Source organism: Hakea prostrata, chromosome 7, assembly GCF_041222555.1.
Source record: "Hakea prostrata isolate BN-2017 chromosome 7, UWA_Hpros_2, whole genome shotgun sequence".
Taxonomy (NCBI): domain Eukaryota; kingdom Viridiplantae; phylum Streptophyta; class Magnoliopsida; order Proteales; family Proteaceae; genus Hakea; species Hakea prostrata.
The window spans coordinates 34618059-34641780 of NC_142606.1; the positions used below are offsets into that span (position 1 = coordinate 34618059).

At 38.9% G+C, this 23722-nt stretch overlaps 1 protein-coding gene across 2 annotated transcripts in view; it reads left to right on the forward strand.

Moving 5' to 3' along the window:
* Positions 1-5932: 5932 nt before the first annotated feature.
* Positions 5933-23722, forward strand: part of LOC149010953 (Glycine cleavage T-protein family) — a 69463-nt gene continuing 51673 nt past the window's right edge. For both annotated transcript variants that reach the window (XM_089162986.1, XM_089162987.1), the window contains exons 1-3: positions 5933-6292; positions 8690-8791; positions 22011-22044. In XM_089162986.1, coding sequence (XP_089019112.1) covers positions 6065-6292; positions 8690-8791; positions 22011-22044 — 364 coding nt within the window. In that variant the 5' untranslated portion in view covers positions 5933-6064. The remainder of the gene's footprint in view (positions 6293-8689; positions 8792-22010; positions 22045-23722) is intronic.

Sequence of the window (23722 nt, forward strand, 5' to 3'; positions counted from 1 at the left end):
CAATAAGAAAAAGTTAGACATTGCACATCCTCTCGAAGACAGGAGATCCGAGGTGGGGAGTTTCTCATGTATGGCTTTTCAAAAGAAGTGCAAAATGCGGGGTAGAAGGGGGAGGTGCCGTAACTTTAACCAATTAAAGGTGGATGGCACAGTAGTGGAAGTGGAAGTGTGAGTCTTGGCATTAGGCAAATTGAGTGCAAGGTAGTAGTCAGACTTTATGGAGAATAAACCTAAAGAGGTAGGCTTCCAGATAAACCTAACATTGCAATCACTAGAGAAGAGTTAATAATTAACAATCAAAAAGGAAAGACCAACATGTTCCACTGAGGAGTGAACAACCAAAGGGAGGCTAACAGACTTGATTCAAGCTAGGCTAACTGGAATGAAATCTAGGACAACAAAGCAAAGGGTTGAGGTTTTATATGGGAGAACACTACTTGGTTTCACATCCTCCATAAATATTAACAATGGACACTAAATCCATTAGAAAACCAAGTTGAGATCTTTTGTCCCAGTGGAACTGATTATAATAAGCAAAACTATGAATGGGATTAGAATGGAAGAGAGTCCAACCTAATGCCTAAAGGACTATTTAGCCAAATGTGTTTGGTCCAAGAATATTGAAAAAATAGATGAGACATAGCCTCAATTTCTTTATCATAACAGGAAGAAACACTGTTAGGAGGAAGAACAATCTTAACCAGGAGACCATTATTGACTAATCAACAGAGAAAACTTTTAAATCTAGCAAAATATTTGTGCTTCCAAAACCAACGCCATGATCGACAAGATTGAGGAAAACAGGAAACCCTAGGAATTAATGATTTTGCAGCAAGATGGGTTAAAAATTTAACTGATTTAGCTAAGGTACATGTGCAATAATCAGATGGTATAAAGTGGAATTTGAACTATAAGATTAGCATAAGGAGTAGGTAACCACTGTATTAGTTTCTCAGGACGTCATTGAGTATTATACATATTAGGGGGCACAAAATCAGTTACTGGAAAAGGGAATTAAAGGAGAAGGCAACGAGGACAAAGCAAACCTTAGTATCCAAGGGTTGGACTAGAAATATGTGGATTTCCCAATCCCAACTTCTTTGAAAATTCTAGATTTCAATTCGTTATAAGAGAATGAAACGATACTATTCCAAATATGTGATCCATGCTTCTTTTAAAGATGAGGATGGAAAGTATTTTCCTTTACTAATTGGCCCATATAGAGTTTAGGTCAGAAAATAATCTCCAGGTTTGCTTCATGAGGAGAGCTTGATTATGTACCTAGGCTCTCCGAAAACCATGAACCCTAAGAAAGAAGGACAACAAACATAGTTCCAACTGATGAGAGCATGGTTAGAAGACTTACCACAATCCATTTCAGAAACATGATGCCATTGAGTCTAATTTAAGACAGATCTGTTTAGGAATGCTAAAACAAGACGCATGGTAAGTGAGCAAGGAGGCCAAGACTGATTTGATTAAAGTTTTTGAACCTGCAACACTTGAGCAATTAGCCTTCCATCCTTGCATTGTATAAGCAACTTATCTAAAAGACAGGAATTTTTTTTTTTTTGTCATAGATCTTGTATTAAATAAATATGTACCCAAATATTTACAAGACCTCTTCATTTCGGGAATATCAAGTAAAGCGCACAACTGTTCCCTAGTAGGGGGAGTATTCTAGCTAAAAAAACACTTCTATTTTTAAAATTTATTTTCTACCCTCAAAGGGAAGAAAACAAGTCAAGTGATGCATATGGGGTGGCACATGGGGTAACTCAGGGTCCTGGACTTGAAATGGGATGAAATTCATCATATTGGTCCAAAACGGACTTGTGAGAAGGACACACGTTGCAATGAAGAATGTCTTTTTTTGGCATTTTGGGCATTTTACCGTTTTCAATGGCATTTTGTAATTTTGTGTTTTTTCATTTTAGGGTTTCTTGACACTATAAAATTATGTTTTGTGCGTCTTTTTGAGGGTGGTTGAATATTGTTGCTTCTAAAGAAACTTTTGAAAGATAAAGTTCTCCATTTTTAATCCGTGGGTGATTTCAAGGGTTGCTTTAGCCACCTTAATGCCTTTAAAAGTCTGTGTAAGCATTGAGAATAGGAGAAGACCTTCATTGCACATATAAAAAGATAGGGACTCAAGGGACAACCTTGTATTAATCCTCTAGAAGCCCCAAAAATCCCAATGGTGCACCTTCTAAATTAATCGGAAAAGAAGTAGTACAGATGAGGGAAGAGACCAGCTTGATAAATGATTTTCAAACCTGAGAAATCTCAAAAACACCCACAATAAACTCCCATTCCATCTTTTCATAAGCCTTGGCAAATCTAATTTAATAGCAGCATAGCCAAGCTTTCCTCTCTTCCTATAGGACAAGTAATGGAGTACCTCATGCGCAATAGAGATATTATTCGGCATCTATTGCCTCGGAATAAAGAATACCTGGAGGGTAGCAATGAATTTAGAAAGTAGAGGCCTCAGCTGGTTAGCCAACAACTTGACCGACAGCTTGTATGTGACAATACACAAACTAGTTGGCCTGTAGTCTAAAACTTGAGATGCATAAGGGGTTTTAGGATCAAGCAAATAAAGGTGTAATTGGTTCTAGGGGGCGAGGAGCAGAAGCAAAAAACTGAAAAGCATTCAACCTACCTTGTTGGAGAAAGCCCGACACCACACTTGGGGAGCATTCAACCTTCCATGTTGGAGAATGCCTGACACCACATCTGGGGAGTTAACCCTCCATACCATATGCTGAGAAAAAGAAGCAATTGGTTTTCGCCTTTGATATGATGAACCAGATGACGAAGAACCCTGAGCCATGGCTGAGTGAGAAGAGAGAGATTAACAAGCAGAACAAGAATGGGTGAGGGGGGGGGTGTCATGTTGGATTTTTATCACCAGCAGTCCTAACATGCTCCTATTTCATCAGTTGACCGTTAGATGATGAACACCAAACACGTGTCTTATTCTAATGTTGTGGTTGAAAATTTTCCTATCCTTAACCATTTCATCCCTAATGTATCTTCTCTCCTCTCTCTCGGCTCCCTTTGCCTTTTCCCTCTTCAACTCCGGCAACCCACTCGCCATTGGCACCACCTGCACCAAGTTCACCTCCACTACAACAAGAGATGTGGACGATATATCACAAAAACCATCCAAAACCCTAAAAATTGAACGAAACCCGTAAGAACGGCTGAAGGCAGGAAGTTGATGTTGTTGAGATGCTAAACATCAGCACCAAACATTAATGACTAAAATTTCAAGAACCTTCTGATCCATTGTCCACAAAAGCATCAAACAATTCCAATATTCTCTCCACTCAACTCTCCATATAAATGGAAATTAGACTCTAAAATTAGAAAACTCATTAAAGATTTAAGCAGGTGAAAAAGAATAGGCAAAGAACGGCATTGATGTTCTTCCTTTCATTTTCTAGATTTCAATTTAGATATGATGCTGTAATTTGTGGTTTTTGGAGACTTGTTCGTTTTAGGGGAAATAGAAGGGGAAAAAAAAAAGGAAGAAGAAATATTTCAGCATTTTTTTCAAAACAACCTCTATAGGCTCTGAGATCTGCCACTTGACCTTGCTGAGCCATTTTCCTCCCATACTCTCAAATTTTTTAGGATTTTCTGTTGAATGTACACTAAAAATTTGTCCTTTTCTCTTCGTTGGTTTTGATTCACTTGTTAAACATTGGATGAAGACGGAGATGTTGGCCACTCGTTTTGCCTTCTTGTTTTTTTTGCAAACCTGGTGGTGTGGTGAACTTGGTACTTCCAGAGTATGTAAGATAGCGGTAGGCATCTACTGGCCCGCATTGAAGCAAGTCTAAATCGTTGTACTCCTCTCACATATTTTTATTATAAATCTAGGACGTGTGCCCATTTCATAGTATTTATGTATGCTTTATCAATGCTTAGAGGTGGACTTCCCCTCTTACATGTGTGGTGGAGGCATGTAAAAGGAGCATAATTTTGTACCCGTCGTCCCAACTCCATCAAAGCTTGCCAAGTGGATGAGCTCCCATTTGTGGGGAACAACTATGGTTTGAAGTGTCAGCGATATATCACCATGTCGGAGTGGGGCGACACAACACCCCCCTTCGACACGAGGTCCAAAATAAGTCGACGATATATCGCCGATATGTCTCCAATATTGTTGGCTTCTCTCTCATATTTCTTGCATTTTAACCCATTTTTGCTCCTATCTTCGACGTTTATGAGTATATCTTGCTTCATTATCACTAACTATTACATTGTTTGTGTCGATCAAGCGAGATTTAATACAAATCCGCAAGTTTTCTAGACTTCAAATTTCGCCTGCAAACAACTAGGCATGTGTCGATTAATAACATTAGTTTAGGTGATATTTTAGGTCAAAATAACGCTCCTTGTGTGTTTATTGGTTTCAAGTTAAGCTACACAACAAAATTTAGACTAAAACCCCCCCTCGAAACTAGGGGTCAACTTTTCATTGACACCGCTCCAAATGTCGCCCGACATATCGCAATATGTTGCCGTGTCGGTGGTGTCGCTAGCCACCATCACAACGACATAGAGTGACTTTTTAAACCTTGGGCACAACCAAGGTTCTTAATTTCGCGAAATTTTAGCAAATTTCGCCATCTCTGTATTGGGCGAAACGAAATAGTGACTAAAATTAAAAAGTTTGAGATTTTGGCAAAATCTCACCGCAATTGTTGGACGAAATCTCATAAGAGATTCCAAATCTCATGATATTTTGCCTGAAATATAGCATCTGAAGGCCAATCTCGGTTGAATTTCACTCATTTGGGTGAAGTTTCAACCTTCTAGACTGATTTTGCCTTGATTGAGTCAATCTTCGATATTTACCACTTGCTCTTGTGTGGTTCTAGAGGGCAAATGCGTGCATCTAACTATTCGTAGAGGTAGGACTACAAGGTTTAGAAAATGAAGCCACCACAACACAAAAACTACTATTAGGTTCTAGTCGGCAAATGCGTGCGTTGACTATTCGTAGAGGCAGGATCCATTTCGGTAATTTCCAAACATATCTACCATGAGGCAAGGAAAGAAAAATCGCCAAATTTGGGGATTTCGGTCTCTGGGTGAAACAAACCCAACACCGAAATCCGATATGGCGGGATATCGGTGATTTCTCGACGATATCTCACCATTTCTCACCATTTCTCACGATATATCGCGATATAACGATATTTTCAATTTTTTTTTGCGATTTGTATGTTATTTTTTGCACTTTTTAGGCGATTTCTCTCGCGATTCTACAGCAACATCTTTAGAATCAATGAACAATCGTACCAATTCTATCCCAATGATTCAAGACTCAAAAGGTAATGTGCTAAATGTAATTAGGTGGAGAATCTACATAGAATAATTTATGGAAATAATTCAAATTAGGAAGACATTTTATAGCAAAAACTTCAAGATTAATGAGCAATCTTACTAATTATATTCTAATGATTTAGTCCTCAAAAGTCAACATACCAAATGTGATTGGGAAGAGTATATACATCAAATAATTTATGGAAACAATTAATATTATGAAGGGATTTTGTAATAGAATCTTCAGAGTGAAAGGAATCATTCCAATTATGTCTGAATGATTTAGGCCTCAGAAGGTAATATGTTAGATGTGGCTAGGTAGGAGAATTTAAATGGAAGAATTTATAAGAAATAATTTAAATTTATCACATATTAGCATCAAATTAGGACATGCATCATATTCTTGTTCAAAATGACCAAAAATACATTCGAAATCGGGGTAAAAATTTGACGAATTTTTGTGCAGAATCTCACTGAAATTTCAGCTAAATTTCGCCATATGGCTTGGTTCGCTGGGTAGCGAACCTGGCGAACCGGGCGATATATTTCCTTGCCATTAGGTCCATGAAAATACTCTTTGGAAAGGTAGTGCTGGCTCAGGCGTGGGAGCCACGCGAGACACTGGCGTTCCGGTCAAACTTCCACCGGCGAGCTAATGGATATGATAATGTAGGAGAAATGCGATAGATGGAAGCAGAGTCGCAGTGATTCCCGATTCCAAATGCCTCGCGTTGGGTCAGTAGTTTCCTGCTCGTCAGCCCTTTCTCTCCCTACCAAGCATCAATGTTTTCTCTTCTCACACTTCCAAAAGTGTGGTTCAGTTCGGACCCAGAAGAGACTATCCTTGTTCAGTGCCATAAAACTCAACAAATTCTCCTCTGCAACTACTACAGTTGTTGCTGCGTCTCCTTTCGACATCGCTCCTCCACCAATCGATAATGACTTCCTTGTACGCGCTTTCTCTTGCTCATTGAAACTTTGTTCTCCTTCCTCTTCAAAATTATGGGCATTGTGGTTGAAATTGAATTGGACAATTTTATAACCGTGTTGATTTTTAAAGTCTGCTTTTGTAGTCTTGCGTAATATGAATTGAAATTTCAGTTTTAGACTTGTTTTTAATGGTTTCCATTCACCTTTCTTTATTCAACCCTTGGTAAATTGATACCTTTTATCATTGAATCCGTTCTCCCTTTTTTCTTTTCGAGTACGTAAGGTCCTGGCCAGCATACCTTGATTAACCCTCTGGAGGAGCTTATGTATTTAGGGAAGGTCCTTGGAGGTTTGAACTCATGATCTCCTAAGTTTGAGGTGTTGGTCAACTGAGCGAACCCCTCAGGGGTAGAGTAACGATACTTTGCTGTGGAGTGGAACTAACTTGATCCCAATAATAAGCCCATTTGAATCTTATGATCTGTAAGGAGAAAACTAGAAAAGTAATTATACCTTTCTAAAATGAATTGGTGATGAAGAAAACAGATGTTACTTATTCCAAGTTACGATTTTCCTTTCCAGAGACATTGCAGAATGTAACTGCTTGATTTTGGCTCATGGAGCAACAACACCTTCCATTGATGGGTCTACATGCTGACGAATTTCAGTTTTAAGCACTTCAAAAGTTTCAGTTATACATGAATCAGTTCAATATATTTTGGCTTCTTTGATCAGAATCTGCTGCAGTTTTAATAGATCTTAATATATTGGTGATATGACTGAAAACTCGTCATACTTGGAAACATTTTGATGTCAACCATAGCTGGAATCAATTTTGAAAATTTCAATTTAACTCCTTGCCATCTTGATTCATGACTTATATCACTGTCTGGTTTGTGTCCATTGACTCCATTCAGAATTTTTTTTTCTTCTTTTCCCTTGAGTAAGCTTTGTAACTTACACATTCCCAAAAGGCAGATGCTGGATCTCATCCCTCCTGATGCCATGGCTAAGCTTTTCAGTTTAAAGTAATTAGTGCCAAAGTTAATTGACGTCCTTCATGTAGCTTCCTGTTTGGAAAAGGATTAACACTGCTAGGAGTGAGCTGCTCTTTCTGACATTTTATTTTTGAATAATTTCTTGAGTGATTATCCACAATTTAGATGCTTGCTTTTCTGGGTGTATGTGCTCCATAGACCTTGTAGTTTTCTTGTTTGTTGCAGTCCAATGTATGAAATGTAAAGCTAAGACCATGGATGACCTAGCCTCAATTAACCAACAAAAATAGAGAATCAGAAACTAAGCTAGAAATGGTAACTTTAAGGTTTGAAACAAAACAGCCACCAAAACCATGATTAACTTTGGTTGAAATAATTCTCTACAGTAGTTATCAACTGTTGCAAGTTTCACTTGATTCCAGCGGTTGGGTTGAGAGATATTGTGGTGGGCTAAAAATAGAAGCTATGATTTATGGGTAGATTTTGGTGATGGATGGGTTGATTGATGGAATTAATGAAAAAGAGGTTGATAAACCCAACAAGTTTTGGGAGATGGAGGGAAGAACGGATAAATTAACCAGTAATATTCAGACACAGTCCTGGTTTAAATACCAAATTCCAGCAGCAGTTCATAACAGCATGTTCACGAAGGATTGATGTCAGTTTGAGGTTTCATCAATCAACAGCACCAGTTACAGAGCTCCAATACAAAGTTTGGTTTGAACACGAGAAGAGAAAATAGTAGGTGGATTTAGCCCTCTCAGCAAGGCTCCTTCAGTCCTAGATTTCCCAATCAACAGCAAGGTTCCTTATGTCCTATGTGTTTAGCTCTCACAACAAGGCCCTAGCCCCTCTTCTGACTCAAACTGGATAGGAGAACAACATACTCAACACTAAGCTTTATTAATTAATATTCAAATCATTCTGGACTGTGAATACCGTTACATATTTATATGGCAGATGTTTACTCAACAAAAATAGGAACTCCTAATAGTTAATATAGAAACTTGACTTTGCTGAGTTATTTAGCCAATATTCTCAGCAATAACAGATTAGAAAGTTACCAAGATTATAATTAGATACTACAGCTACATGCATGAAGAAGGAGAATAGAAAACAACTTATGGAAACTAGGAATGACAAAAAAATAGTAACTAAACAAGATCTTCTGTCTTTGAAAATGTCTTCACAGGTTTTGGTCTTGAGCTCTTTAGAATTTTTGAATAATATTCCTCCAAGGCCAAAAAGGGCCCCTGACACTGTTCACATGAACATTGTTTTGACCTTTTTTGGCCTTTCTAGAAGACCAGCTGGGCTGGTTTAAAAACATGGCCCGGTTGGTCCAATTGAATCTCGTGAGATTCTACGTCATTATGTCTTCATGCCCATCTGAACTTGATCTTTTGGATTCTTTGCAGGAAAAGATGGCAAATTTGGGGGCAAATATTTCAGAGGATGGGACAGTTGAAACATTTGGCAATGATGATATTGCTCTCAAGGCCATTGATGATGGGGCTGTGGTATGTTTCTTTTTGCCTCTGTAAATAAATGTTGTGACTTTTTTTCTTTTCCCTCTCTCCCTTTTTGGTGATGAATAAATGTTGTAACTTTGTTCACCCGCTACCTCCCTCCACCATCTGGACTAATGGGATAAGGTTGGCCCTTGAATTGATTTTTCTGTGATGCTTTTCTAGATCTACAAGAGCTGAAGTTGTAACAAAATTTGGGCTTCTCTTGTTGGAGTTCAATCTGAATTATTCAGATGAAACTTAGTAAATCAGTCTTACTTCATCTGGAAATGTAAATGTAGACACATGAAATGGATGTTTTTAGTGTTGATCCTTTTGTAAGTCATTTTTTTTGGGGGGGTAGGGGGGGGGGTTGTCCTTGGGGGGAGGAGAAGGGGGAAGGTATGTTGTCACACCCCACCCAAAATGGGCCAGGTGGTTGTGCCTGATTCGGTGCCGAAAGCCACTTGATCCTCCCGGGGATCATGAAAGTAGTACAATCTAACCCTAACACATAATCACAGGCAAGATCAATGAGAAACAAAATGTCTGAATAAAATATAAATAAGGAAGTCTAATGATATTACATTACCCGGTCCAACTAAATTCCAAAATTAAGTTAAACTATTAAAATACATAACAATATGCCTTGTCCCAACTAAATGGGGTCGGCTACATGGATTCTTGCCCTCCAATCAGTTCTGTTCGAGGCCATGCTAGATACAAAGCCTAAGCTATACATATCCTTTCTCACCACTTCTCCTAAGGTTATTTTAGGTCTACCCCTAGCTCTTCTAGTTCCTTCAATATGGATTATATCACTTCTCCGTACAGGAGCATTTATAGGTATCCGTTGAACATGGCCGTGCCACCTCAAACGACTTTCTCTAAGCTTATCACTTATGGGAGCAACTCCCAGACCAACTCTAATATGATTGTTTCTTATCTTATCCATCCTAGTTTTGCCACTCATCCATCTTAGCATCCTCATTTCTGCTACACTGAGTTTATCTATATGATTCTTTTTAACAGCCCAACACTCTGCACCGTACATCATAGCTGGTCGAACAACAGTCCTATAAAATTTTCGTTTAAGCTTTAATAGAATACGCCGATCACATAAGACCCTGGACTCACCTCTCCACTTTCATCCACCCTATTTTAATTCTTTGGGAAACCTCATCTTCTAAATCACCTCTTTTACTTCTGATTGAACCTAGGTACCTAAAACAATCACTCTGAGGAATCTCTTTATCGTCAAGTATCACCACCTCATCATCTGCCCGATCATGACTAAAGTTACAAACTAAATATTCTGTCTTCGATCTACTAAGTTTAAAGCCTTTTGATTCCAAAGCTAATCTCCATGATTCTAATTTGATATTAATCCCCACTTGGGTCTCATCAATCAACATAATATCATCCGCAAAAAGCATACACCAGGGGACCTCATCTTGAATGTCTTTGGTTAATTCATCCACTACTAGTGCAAATAGATATGGGCTTAAAGTTGAACCTTGATGTAGCCCAACTGTTATCGGGAATTCATTACTTTGTCCTCCCACTGTTCTAACACTAGTCACCGAACCATCATACATATCCTTAACTATATCTATATATTTACTTGCAACACTTCTTTTCTTTAGTACTTGCCAAATTAACGCTCTAAGGACTCTATCATAAGCTTTTTCTAGGTCAATAAATACCATATGAAGATCTTTCCTACATTCTTTATACCTTTCCATAAGTCTCCTAATTAAGTAAATAGCCTCCGTTGTAGATCTTCCCGGCATAAATCCAAATTGGTTCTCCGTAACTGTAGTTAAGTGTCTCAAACGGGTTTCAATTATTCTCTCCCATAATTTCATCGTATGGCTCATCAATTTAATGCCCCTATAATTATTACAACTTTGGATATCTCCTTTATTTTTGTAAATTGGAACCACAACACTTCTCCTCCAATCATCTGGCATTTTCCCTGTGCTCATAATCTTATTAAACAACTTAGTCAACCAAACTAGTCCATGGGTTCCTAAGCTCTTCCATACTTCAATTGGGATTTCATCAGGACCTTGTGTCTTGCCGAGTTTCATCCTCCTTAAAGCTTCTTTTACTTCGGACATCGAAATTCTACGTATATAAGTTCGGACATTGGTTCCTTGGTGAAAAGTGTAATCGTCCGAAACATAAGTGCTTGAAGAATGCTCATTTAGTAAACTAGAGAAATAGGTTTCCCATCTTTTCTTAATATCCTCCTCACAAACTAATACTTTACCATCTCCATTTTTAATACATCTAACATGGTTAAGATCTCCTAATCAACTGTTCCAAAATGGTGATTTCCTAATCAACTTAGCAAGATCCATAAGAGCATGAGTAGCATGCACACACATCATGGCCAGTGTCCTATTCTGTGACCACCTCTCCACCATCGCCTCCATATCCCTAGGTGTCACACCCCACCCGTCGGTCTTGGTTACCCGCCCGACAACCCGTGGGTGCGATCCGTCACAAGATCCAAGGTTTTAGTCTATCAACAATATTTAAGACAAATACAGATAATCATAAGCAAAGAATATTCAATAACTGAATTAAATGAATTACAGAAGCCCAAAATGCTCCAATATCAAAGGAAAGAAAATAAAGAATAAAGAATAAAACAAAAATGAGGGCAGTGGAATAAAAGTATTTATATCAGTTTCTTTCCAGTTTGTTTCTCTAAGTCAATGAACTTAGATTCCTGTTTAATAAGGTGAGGGGTTCTCCAATTCTTCTCCAGTCTCAGTGCGAACTGCTTGACCACCTTTCGCCTCTGACCATCAACCGGTGCGATAAGCCCACTCCATGCACCCGCAGAACTCCCGCACATGCTATTTCCATCTCCCACTGGCGCTGCTACATCTTCTTCAAACGGGATGGTTCCTTCATAGGGAACCAACCCATCTTCAGATACAAATCCTTCTTCTGTATAGGCTAAAAACATACAAAGAATAAATGAATGAGTTCTAAAGAACTCGATAAGAAACAATCATATATCTCATCCATCATCCAAAAATGCCATGATACAACAGTAATATGAATGAATGCAAAACATGAATGATGCTATGATTTCTAACTATGCAAGTCTCTAACAGCTGACATGCTTTAAGATATACACCAGCCCTCCTTTGGGTAAGTCTCATCACTCCGATCCGGCAAGGACTGGTTACCTCCGTAGGGATCCGGGGAAAAAGGGAAAGTCCACACGGCTCACAAACCATGGTTAGGGGGTTAAGTCCACACTCTCTCACCACGACCATTGGTAATGAGTACCGGCGCATGTCCTGGGTTTCTAATCCAATGCAAGGTCATAATGGTTACATGTCTACATGAAGTCCAGATACATCCCCTATGGCACCAACCAACTCGGTTCAAGTATCCTTCGCAACCTAGGAGTAAGAATCCTCACGGATTGGCTACCTCTGTTGGACTCTACTCCTTAACCCTATGGTCATCCACATATCATTGGGGCGGATGCTCTCATGATTCCTCCCGACACCCGGTCCGGTCCTTGGACATCCATGAGCCCAACCCTAACATATGCAACCCTACCATTTCATGACCAACGGTGGACCACCAAGTCACATCACTTGTCATCACGGGTCACTCGGTTTCAATCCCCCTACCGAAAGGGTAGTAGCATGTGGGGTACCTAGCCATGCAATCTAGATTCATCCTAACAATGTCATCAATTAATCATGATAGTGCTTGAAGGTATCGGTAGGCATGTGTCCCATTCCACGACCTCCCGATAACATCAGCCAAGATATCCCAAAAGGAACACCTCAACTATCATAATCATAAACCAATTACCATAATCATATAACATTCACAATTCATCATGTAATTATGAAATCAAAGCAAACAGCAGTAGTATATTAGAAATAAATACAACTACAGCAGCATATAACAATATAAATCAAGACTAACAATTATCGATTAACATGTTCAAGTATATGTAGATAGATAAGATAGATTTGTCCTTACTTGCATATAACTGAAACGTCCGTAAAATGGAATCCAAGTAACTATTAGTAGACTTTTCTTATAAACAGTAATCACCTAAACACAGGGTTATTAGAATATATAAGTCACATAAATCAATTTGAATTAGAACCGAAATCCAATTGGTCACTGTTTACCAGCCGGTCTCTTGTGCCGGTCGCTTAGGTTAAGCGACCGCCACTAGTGACCACCCCAAAAACAGTGAGTTTCAATCCGAAACTCAGGCTTCTGATTACTCGATTTCAATCCGGTTTTCGAGTAATCTCATCCTAAGTCTCGAATTAAACACTCCCTAAGCCAAAAGGGTAAGAGAAAACAATCCACTAACATCAATAGATTACCCCCTAACCCTCTCCTTGATTGGATTTACCATCTCACGGAAGTAGGGTTCCGTTTACGGTTATTCCATCTCAAGTAGATTAATAAAGAGGTAAAGAATATCCAAGGGGTAATCACAGAGACGAGGGAAAAAGGGTAAAACCAATCTAACGGAGAAAAGAGAGTAGAGAACGAAGGGTTAGTTCAATACCTCGCACCAAAAGCCAGAGAAGAAGAGAACTAATCTTCCAAGCCACTGTCAGTACTCCAGAGACTCTTTCGGATCTTCCCCGCAGCCGTCTAAACTCCCAAATAAGCAACCACGAATAAAGTAATCGTTAATGAGACGGAGGTTGCCTTTTATAGAAGTCTGGGGGCAAAATAGGGCAAAATCTCCGAAAATAGACCGGGCGGTAGCTTGGGCCGGTCGCTTGGGTTAAGAGACCGCCACTAGTAACCGCCCCCATGTAATTTGCCATACAAGGGTGCTTTTACTAGGGGCTGATACCCAAGGCCAACCTAGCCCTAAATAGGAGATGGGGGAGATCTTACCTTCATTCCGGACATCTCTGAACAACATCTGACTTCCGGAAATCCCCGCTCCAGCCAAGACAAACTCTTTAGAAAAAGGATCCAGATCCATGGGTCCTGGGTATGGATCATGGGCTTCAATCCGGATACTCCACAAGTTCACCCGACTAGACCTTCGGGTTCTCGGACCTGGAATACGGATCTCGGGTTAGAAATACGGGGGGTATTACACTAGGTCTCTTGCTCCATAGAGGCCCCTACACCTATCCCATCGTTTAAAAGGAGAAATATTTATGGGCTGAACTTGTGAGGGGAAGACACAAGTATATGTATGAATGAATCTAAACCCTACGAGCCGTTGCAAGTTTGCTAACTATGTGTCATGCATATAATTATTGAGAACCAGCCCCTCATGGGTTCGGCCTTCACTCTGGGTCATGAGAATCAGAGAACAGTGAATGGTGCATTGTTGTGGGATTGTGTCCTCACTGATTCGGCTTTTGCTTTGGAAACCCACAACCAACATGATGGATGTTCTAACACCCACCATTCAACTACCATGGGATACCCAACTATGATACCCTAGTTGGGCAAGGTCATGACATGAGGAATACCTAGCTATGCAGTGGTCATCTACTTATCATGCTGCTCCGAGAAAGTGAAATACTAGCCCTCATTGATTCAGCTTTTGCTTTGGGCCAGCACTCCCAATAGCCCTATTTGAAAACATTTGGACCCCTCTCAAGAATTTGGCCTGCGCTTTGGAAAGCCCCTTGGTAAACAATAAATGGCGTGCCGGTGTTACCTTGAGGTTGTTCATGGATTTTGCCTTTGCTTTGAGAAACCCACAAGTAACACTGAATTCTCAATCCCTCACATCTAGACTTGTAAATGTATAGCTGAAGTCACCCTCCGAATTTGCATTCGTATTCGTTTAAGGGTGTTTGTATCCGGAATTTTTCTTACAAAAAAATATCCTTATCCATCCGCTAAGAAATTGGATTTGGATTCGGATAATTGCTTATTGGATTGGATAATATTTGGATAAACATTTTCCTAATAGAGTAAATTATTCAACATTTTTTTCTCTGAAAATGGATGATAATCGGATTCGGAAACTAGATAATCGAAAATCGGAAATCGGAAATTATCTAGTTAGAGTAAAGTATTAAACACTTTTCTATAAAAAAGGGGCTAATAATCGGATTCGGAAACCGGTAATTAGGAATCGAAAATTGGAAAGTGGAAATCAAAGATAAAAAATGACAATCACCAATCAATAATTGGATAGTTTATTGGATCGAATTATTATCGGATATCTGATAAAGTTCCGGATTCAAATTTGGATGCCTTCTCTAAATTTATTCCGGATTTGGATAGCGGTTTTGCTAATCAGATTCGGATACACTGAATCCGATCCATTTACAAGTCTACTCACATCTTTTATCACCTCACATCACTCATCGCCTCACGTCACTCATATCTCATCACATCACTCATATCTCATCACATCACTTCTTATCCCCTCACATCACTCATATCACTATAACAAAGAGAAAAGAAAAAAAAAAAAAAAAACCCACACCACGGGTTGCCCTAGCACCATAACTCTTGTTGGTAGGGCTTCTTGGGATCACCTATCCGTGCAATCTATATGATGTCATGCATCCAATCATGTTAAAATGCAAAGATGTGTGTGTGTGCTCCTATAGATGCTGCTGCCCTCATCCCATCTTATAAACATACATGGCAGATCCTACTCCATATATTCAATCTCACCTTTCAATCCATGTCAACTCCACTACCGAAAAGAAAATACAGCACTGCAAAAGTTTTGACGTTCAAAGTATAACATGTGTGGATGGTAATCATTCTAATCAATCCACAACCACCCCGCCCCCATGTTCTCAAACATGCATGTCCATAACATAATTTAATTTTTGGCATTCAAACACACACCATCAATAAACATCGGAATATATGAACTCATCAGAAAGCATTACCTATTTATAGCACACAACCCCTGACCTATAGCGATGGTTGATGAAGATTAAATTTCAAGCATCTAATATCATCCCAAAATTAAAATCTTGGACTTCTTAAATGCATAAAAAATTGAACAAAAGCACCCTTGAGTGATGATGAATAGCATCCTAAAAGCACAAGACCTATTCTATACACTCATAGTAGAAATCTATTTTACAATTTCAGTTCATAGATTCTGCCTGATTCTATGCATCTAAATCATAAAATAACGGAAAAATAAATCCTGAACTCAAATAAATTTAAATTTAATATCGGTCAGAAAAAATACTTCAAAATCTAACATGCCTCAAAAGATCAGAGTCGGAATTAACTCCAAGTTTGGGTTTCAAATCCCTTAAACTATACCTTACATTTTTTTAATTTCCCCCCCTTATTTATTGCATAATATAGGTTTATTTATGAACTTACCATAAAAATTTCAGATTAATATTCATCACAGAACTCCAGATATGATTTTTACAAATACTGAGTCTGGAATACAATTTCAGTTCATCAGTCTGGTCTGTGGTATTTTATTACCCTATCAAACAAGACCAGAATGGTCTCGATTTTGGTGGAGATATTCATCTATGAGTCTTCTACTCAAGCAAAAAGTCTTAAATAAAGTTTACATGTGGATTTGGAGATATACTCATTCTCCCATGTTTTGACAGAATCCGTTTACAACTAAGACAAGGTTAAACCCTAACTTCACCCCTTGCTTGGTCTATTAATGTCAAACCTAATGAGTACTAATCTGATCATACCACAGTTGTTTTCATTCCCTTTTAATTATCCTCTTTCCAAGGAGGGGAATGCATATCCAATCCTCATATCCATAAACACTTGGGTTCCACCCTAGTTCTAGGCTTGATCTAATGAATTCCAGGATTTTAACCCATCGAATTCGATAGAAGTTTTTAGAATTGATAGGAGAATGAAGAAGAAGCAAGGCTTACCTGAATTCATTAGTTTTGCTTGAATCCAAACAGCCCTAGGTGACCTTGCAGCAAGATGTCGGCCTTCCTTGATCTCCTTAGTCTCTAGATCCTCCTTCTCTTCTTGTTTCTCTTTTCCAATATGAATTTCAATTTAGGGGTCTAGGTAGGGTTTAAATTAGGTAAATTAGGGGGTAATAGAGGTAATAGGGTTCCCCAATCTTGAAGTAACCCCAATTACATAGATGAAGGTAGTTGATTGGCCAATCAGCTGTTCGATTGGAATTTGATGGACCACGACCCATTTGCCAGCTCATAGGAATTGACTCCTTCCCATTGTTTGGACCATGACTCAGTCAATACTAACCCAATTTTCTTGATTCTTTTGCATTGGTTTTTAGACTTAAAGGGCTTCATTTCCTAAGAAAACTCGAGTTTCAATTCCAACTCTAAGCTGTCCTTTTTTGGCTGTGAACTTGGCTGTAATGTGGCTGTTAGATATCTCTATCTTCCCCCAATTTCCTCTCATTGTTTATCTCTAACTTCTATATCCAACCAAGTTTCCTATTGGTCAGGGACATTAATAGCTATCATAAGTGAACGGGCTATCTCTAAAAGATGCCGATTCTTTCTTTCAACAACCCATTTTTGGCAGCTGTATCAACACAACTAGTCTATAGTGTATTATGCTAGAGTTAGAGAGATATCTCTGAAATTCACCATCAATATACTTTGTGCCATTGTTACTGTGAAGGATCTTTACAGTGGCATTGAACTGAGTTTTAATCATATTATGAAAATCACGAAAACATCATTTTTTTGTAATTGAAACGTCGTAGAATACAATAGCCAAACCACCCAAACAAATGATAGGATTCAAAAAATGCTTATAAAGAGTACCATTTTTTTAAAACTATGGGAAATTACAAATAAGCCCCTGGAAAATTCAAATTTGCAATTAGGCCCCTAAAATATGCAAATTTACACATAAGTCCCTGAAACTATGCAAATAGGTCCTAGAAAATATGCAAATTTACATATAGGTCCTGAAAATATGTTGGTGCATAAGATCCCTGAAAGAATGTAAATTTACAAACTAAACCCCTCAAACATCAGTATTTGTTTGTTGTGTGGGCTAATTAAATTGCAGGGAGGAGGGAAAAAACCAGATGTATTGTTTGATTAAAGGCAGGAGCAGCGGCAGAAAAAACAGAGGAAGGCGGAGGAAATAACTCACTGTATTGCATGAGCAGCGGTAGTGCAGCAAGGCAGGAGCAGCTTCTTCTCTTCTGCTTTCCTTTTTGTTTTCCGTTCTTGTTCTTCCCGAATCAGCTCGAGGTGGAACTGAAGAACTGCCAGCAGCAAGGCAGGAGCAGCTTCTTCTCTTCTGCTTTCCTTTTTTTTTTTGTTCTTGTTCTTCCCGAATCGGCTTGAGGTGGAACTGAAGAACTGCCAGAAAAGACAGCGGGTAGTGCAGCAAGGCAGGAGCTGCTTCTTCTCTTCTGCTTTCCTTTTTTAGTGAGATTTTTGCTTCTTTTTTATTTTTTTCCTCTCTTCCCTAATCGAACTTAAGCTTTGATACCATGTTGAGAAACACAATGTTGGTAGAATGGCTTGTATTGATCAATGTGATCTCAAGCCCTCTATTTATAATAAAGTGGAAATAACACTATTACATAAATACCCTTACTTGGGTAACAAGAAAATATAAAATTACATGAATAAAAACTCGAATAGAGTTGGACTCCTAGTAGTACTCAACCAACCGAGAAGTTAAAATGCTAACATTGTTGTCGATCAGTGGATAATGCTGGGGCTGATGGAGAGATTGCTAAAATGAGGGACCGAGGGCGGGCATATGAGCAAGCAGCATGAAAGCTAGAAAAAGGCATTTGAACTAAGAGTAGGACAGAGGCCAGAACACAGCCAGTGGCTGAGAAATGAAGAGCCAGCTGTGACAAGAGCTTGACTGACACCTCAAGGCCGGAGCATAGGTAGGTTTGTGTTAGCAAATTGCGGGTAGCAGATTGAGTAATAAATGTAGGAGCCACTAAATGGGCGGACTAGACAGCTGCAAGGAGCTCGACCGCCTTACCTATCATGGAAACACAAGCTAGAGACAACCAGTTAGTAACAAGAAATTTCTCTTCTTTGTGGTTTACCTTTGAGAGCAATTTTTGATAAAAAAAAAGTACTGGGAAAACAAAAGTTTTCACTTTTTTATCTCAATTTATAAGCTTAAAAGCTCTTGTAACAGTTTTTCCGAAACAGCTAGTCGAGGCGCACTATAAATAAAGGAGGGGCAGGTCTCAGCTTCCATCAAGTGGGGGCCTACTCCACTAGAATTAGTAATTGCAAGATTCAGAGCTAAAGAATAGGGCTAAGCAAAACTATACAAAAATCATTTAGAAGGCTAAAAAATGTGATGCTTAACATATATTGATCATGAGTGCTGGGTGGGTGTCGTACACAAGCTATGATATCCGATCAAATGTATGATTTAGTGCTGGAGTGTAGCCAGGAGCAAGTGGAATTTCTCTGATCTTCGTCACAACCTAAGCCCTATTCTTTCTATCATAGCCAGTTGTCCTCTCTCTCTATGTAAATTTCTATTTCTTGTTACCCAAGTAAGGGTATTTATGTAATAGTGTTCATTCCACTTTACTATAAATAGAGGGCTTGAGATCACATTGATCACATTAAGCCCTTCTACCACAATCGGCTTTCTTAACATGGCATCAGAGCCTCGAGACGATTAGGGAAGAACAAGGACAGAGAAAGAAGAAGAGAAGAAGAACCACACGACTGCCGCTTCCTACTCTTGCAACACTGGAAGAACAAGAACAGAAAAAACAATGAGTTTATTTATTTATTATATATATATAAATAATAGAAACAATGAGTTTTTTTTAGCCAAGAAAGTCCACCGCCTTCCTCTGTTTTTTCCTCTCTTCGTCTGAAGCAAGAAGCTCCTTCAAAATTATTCGATCGACCCTTGAATTCATCAAAACATATTTAGGTTTTTTTCCTCCTTACTTGCGGTTCTATTAGCCCAAAAACAGAAAGAAAAAATTATGATGTTTAGGGGTTTCGTTGGTAAATTTGCATTTTTCAGGGATCCAATTGTAAATTTGCATATTTACAGGGACTTATTTGTAAATTTGCATAGTTTCAGGGACCTATTTGCAAATTTGCATAGTTTTAGGAACTTATTTGTAAATTTACATATTTTCAGGGACCTATTTTATAGATTTGCATATTGCAGGGACCTATTTGCAAATTCAGATTTTCTAGGGGCTTATTTGTAATTTCCCATAGTTAAAAAAAAGGGAGAGACGAAGAAGGAAGAAAGAAAAAACATGGTGAAGAAGGAAGAAAGAAAAAACATGGTGTTCCTTATATGCACCTTTTGAATTGTTGTTTGGCTATTGCATTCTACGATGTTTCAATTGAAGGGTGAAGACTGCAGACAATTTTTTCAACATGGCAACTACCGATGGTACTACTTCTCCCACTGTCTTCGAACATTACCCCACTTTTCATCCTCTTTCAGTAAGATTTGATGGAACAAATTATTTGATCTGCTCTCGATCTGCGTACCTAACTATTGCCGGAAGAGGATTTGTTGGACACTTTACGGGCACCACTATCAAACCTACTACCATAGGTGTTTCACAGGATAAATGGATCTCGAATGACTCTTTTATTATGTCATTCCTTTTGAATTCCATGAATCCAAATATTGCCTGTGGATACCTATGATTTTAGGGTTTCAAAATCCTTCAAATATTGGCGGAACCTTTCTGATGCAGATCCAGCCTAATTATGACTCTTAGACTTGCTGCCCTGCCCTTAGATGCCCGGGTGAAGCCCTTATGCTTGCTGCCCAGCAGCACTTCAAGTCATTACTGCTTTTTCATACTTCTTTTAGGTGTTAGCAATTTCAGTGGCAGTTTAAGTCAAGGTAATTTAGGTTAGGAATTCTGCCCAACTTTAAGTCATGACAATTTAGGTTATTAGTTTATCAAAGTCAGTTTTTATTTCAAATAAAAGCCCATGAGTTGGGTCTCTGGTCCACTAAAGGTCTAATTAGAATGACCTCTTTTAGTTGCTGTTGTCTATTCCCAAGTCCTAATTCTAGACTCTAGTAGGACATTTTATGTTAGGCTATAATTAGCCCCATCCGTTTATAATAGACGCCATTAGATTATTAATAAAGTAATTCTTAGTTTTGAGTCCCCTTTGTGAGTGTTGCGGCTGTAACCGTGTTTGTCCAATTTGAAAGGTGCAAGACCGAAGAAAAATTAAGGTCCAAGGTAAAATTAAGCTGGACTCTTGTTGTGGCTGAAAGAACGGCATCTAGAAGGCCCCACATTGAGGTATTTGGCAGTTTACCCTCCATTCCCCTGGTTGTATCACTTTCCCCCCCCTTATTTTCTTGGTTTTCTTGAATTCTTGAACTCCCCATATCCCCAAAAACAGGAAACTTCGTATCTTCCAATCAGCCATCCAACCCTCAAGAAACTTAAGAGGATTCTGTTTTAATTTTTTTGGTAAGAATCAAAGTTAGAGGATCATATTCCTATATCATTACTTACATTCCCTCCACAGTTCAACCATTTGTTGACACCTATAGATACAGTTCCCCATCTCTAAAAATGTTCAGTTCATATCTTCAGATTTCAAGATACCCTTTCTTTGTCCCAGTTGAGTTGGTTCTCTTTAAAGATCTTTGGTTATTTGGCCCTCATTCATCTACGGCTAAATCATAGATCCTATCCTCTTGCCAGGCCTGAGAGTAGGGTTTGTAAAACTCTAATTGGGAAAACAACTCTACTGCTTAGGTCCCCGTTGCCCATGTAGAGTATCCATTCCAAGTGCTGTAATCCTTCGGGAATCTGCACTTTTGAATTTTGAGGTAAAGCTAAACCTCTTTTGTATTTGTTTTCCAATGTTGTATTGCATGTTCCACTTATAGGGATGCAAGATTTTGTTAAGCATTCACCACCGCCAACAATATCTTCGTTTGTGTTCTGTATGAAGAATTTCCGTGAGGATAACAAGGCTGTAAATTATCATTTTAATTCCCCTACTATACTCATAAGGTAGTTAACTGCTGATGCTTGCTTTTACTTATATATGCTTGAACACATTTTGATTCTTGTAAGCACTTATACAAATTTAACTCATGGATCCAATGAGGAACATACATATTATCATTGGTGTTGTTGCATTTCTTTGTCTCTTTTGAATTGGAATCTATTTGTGAAGTATTCATGTCTAATCATGAATGCCACACCTTTTGAAACTCTTTATTTTGTGAATGCATATCAATTTTATTTATCTATTGTGTTCCCTTTCTTTTATAATCTTAGGTTGTGGACCTTTCACATTTTGGTCGTATAAGAGGTATCCTCCTTTCCCTGTTATACATTCTGTTCTTTCCTGATACATCAGGCATGCCGCAAGAGAGAGATCTCTATATATTTCCATTGTAAGTTGTGACTTGTGAGCCTTGTGACAAGAGAGGAGAGAGATTTCTATCTTCTGAGATTATTGCATTATATATAATTGGGGGTTTGTACTTGTGAAAAGGCCTACAATCTTGCTATTGACTTTGGCAATCTACTGATGGATGCATTTCAATAAAAAATAACATGAACTGAAATTGTTAGTATTGTTATTTGGCTGAAAGGTTTGAGTGTTATTCGTAGGATTCCTTTAGTTTCTCAATAGTTTCCATCCTTGAAAGGTTCCTTGCTGATTGCTAGTTGGATAATCTTTTCTCATATTCGTGGATCTATCATAACATGGGTGTTGGTTTCATTTTTTGTCAAATGAATGACATATTATTCTGGAAATCACAGTTATTCTTACCATGATATTGGGAATGCACGTGTTAGCACAAAGTTGCTCATTGACCCCCTTTTCGTCTGCCAATTGCTGGCTGGATTCTTACCTTAGCTGATCATGGACCACCGTTGCGTGTTAATGATTTAAGACTAACATTTTCTTCCTGCTGATGCTTTTTGGGGTGAATATACTAATATTTAAAAACCCAAAGAGAAAGAATGTACAATGAGGAGGGAGAGAGCCTACTAGTCGGCTGCAAGGAGGAACTAAAACTGCAGGTAACAACAATATGTCTGTTCCTTGGGTTGTCCAAAGTCAGGAGATGGGGGAACTGCTGAAGTCTAGAAGAGACGCCAAAGTAGATGGCTTTCTGAATTGAGTCCAAAGATCTGGAGTTGGAGGTCCATCTCTTAAGGTTGCATTCCCACCGGATGTGAGAGATAACTGCACAAGACATTAGATTCCCTATCATATCACAATTAGCAGGTTCAGAAGTCCTCTAGAACCATAACCAATCCAGGATAAAGCCAAATGAGCAGCTGGAGCAAGGCCAAATGGAAGAGATGACCTTCATCCAGATGTGGTAGTAGAAGGGGCAAGTGAAGAAAAGGTGGTCTATGTCCTCAAAACCATTCCAGCAAAGGATACAAATTTTTTTTTTTTTTGGGGGGGGGGGGGGGGGAGAAGGCAGGGATGTGGCAATGGATAGGGAAGGATTGGGCTGGAAGGCAAGCTTGAATGTTCTCCAAGCAGCGAAATCATGGCGATGTATGTGGCCTTAAAACCAAAATGGGCGTAGTGTATGCTCTTGCTGCTGATCTTCTGTTCTTTGTATAGTTCACAATTAGGACCCTTGCAGGTTTTCTAGGTAGTGGCAATTTACATGGCATCTTCAAATGGCACAAGTCTGGGATAAGAATATATTACACGTTAAACCCGGGGGGGGGGAGCAAGGGGGGCGGAAGAGAGAAATGAGGGGAAGAGTTCGAAGAAAGGAACAGAGCGACGGTTGAGGAAGATGAAGTTCTTAATTTATTGCTTCTTACCCTTCCCTTTACAATTATATAGGGTTTCTTGGGTTACAAGGAATATTAGGTGCATCTCTACCATTAATTATTCAGCCCAAATCACAGCCGCCAGCACCTAACCACCGGAAGAAACAACAGCGCCAAGCGGAAATATCAAGAATACCGGGCGTTGATACGCGGACGGCGACGGGGTGGTGTCTTCGCGA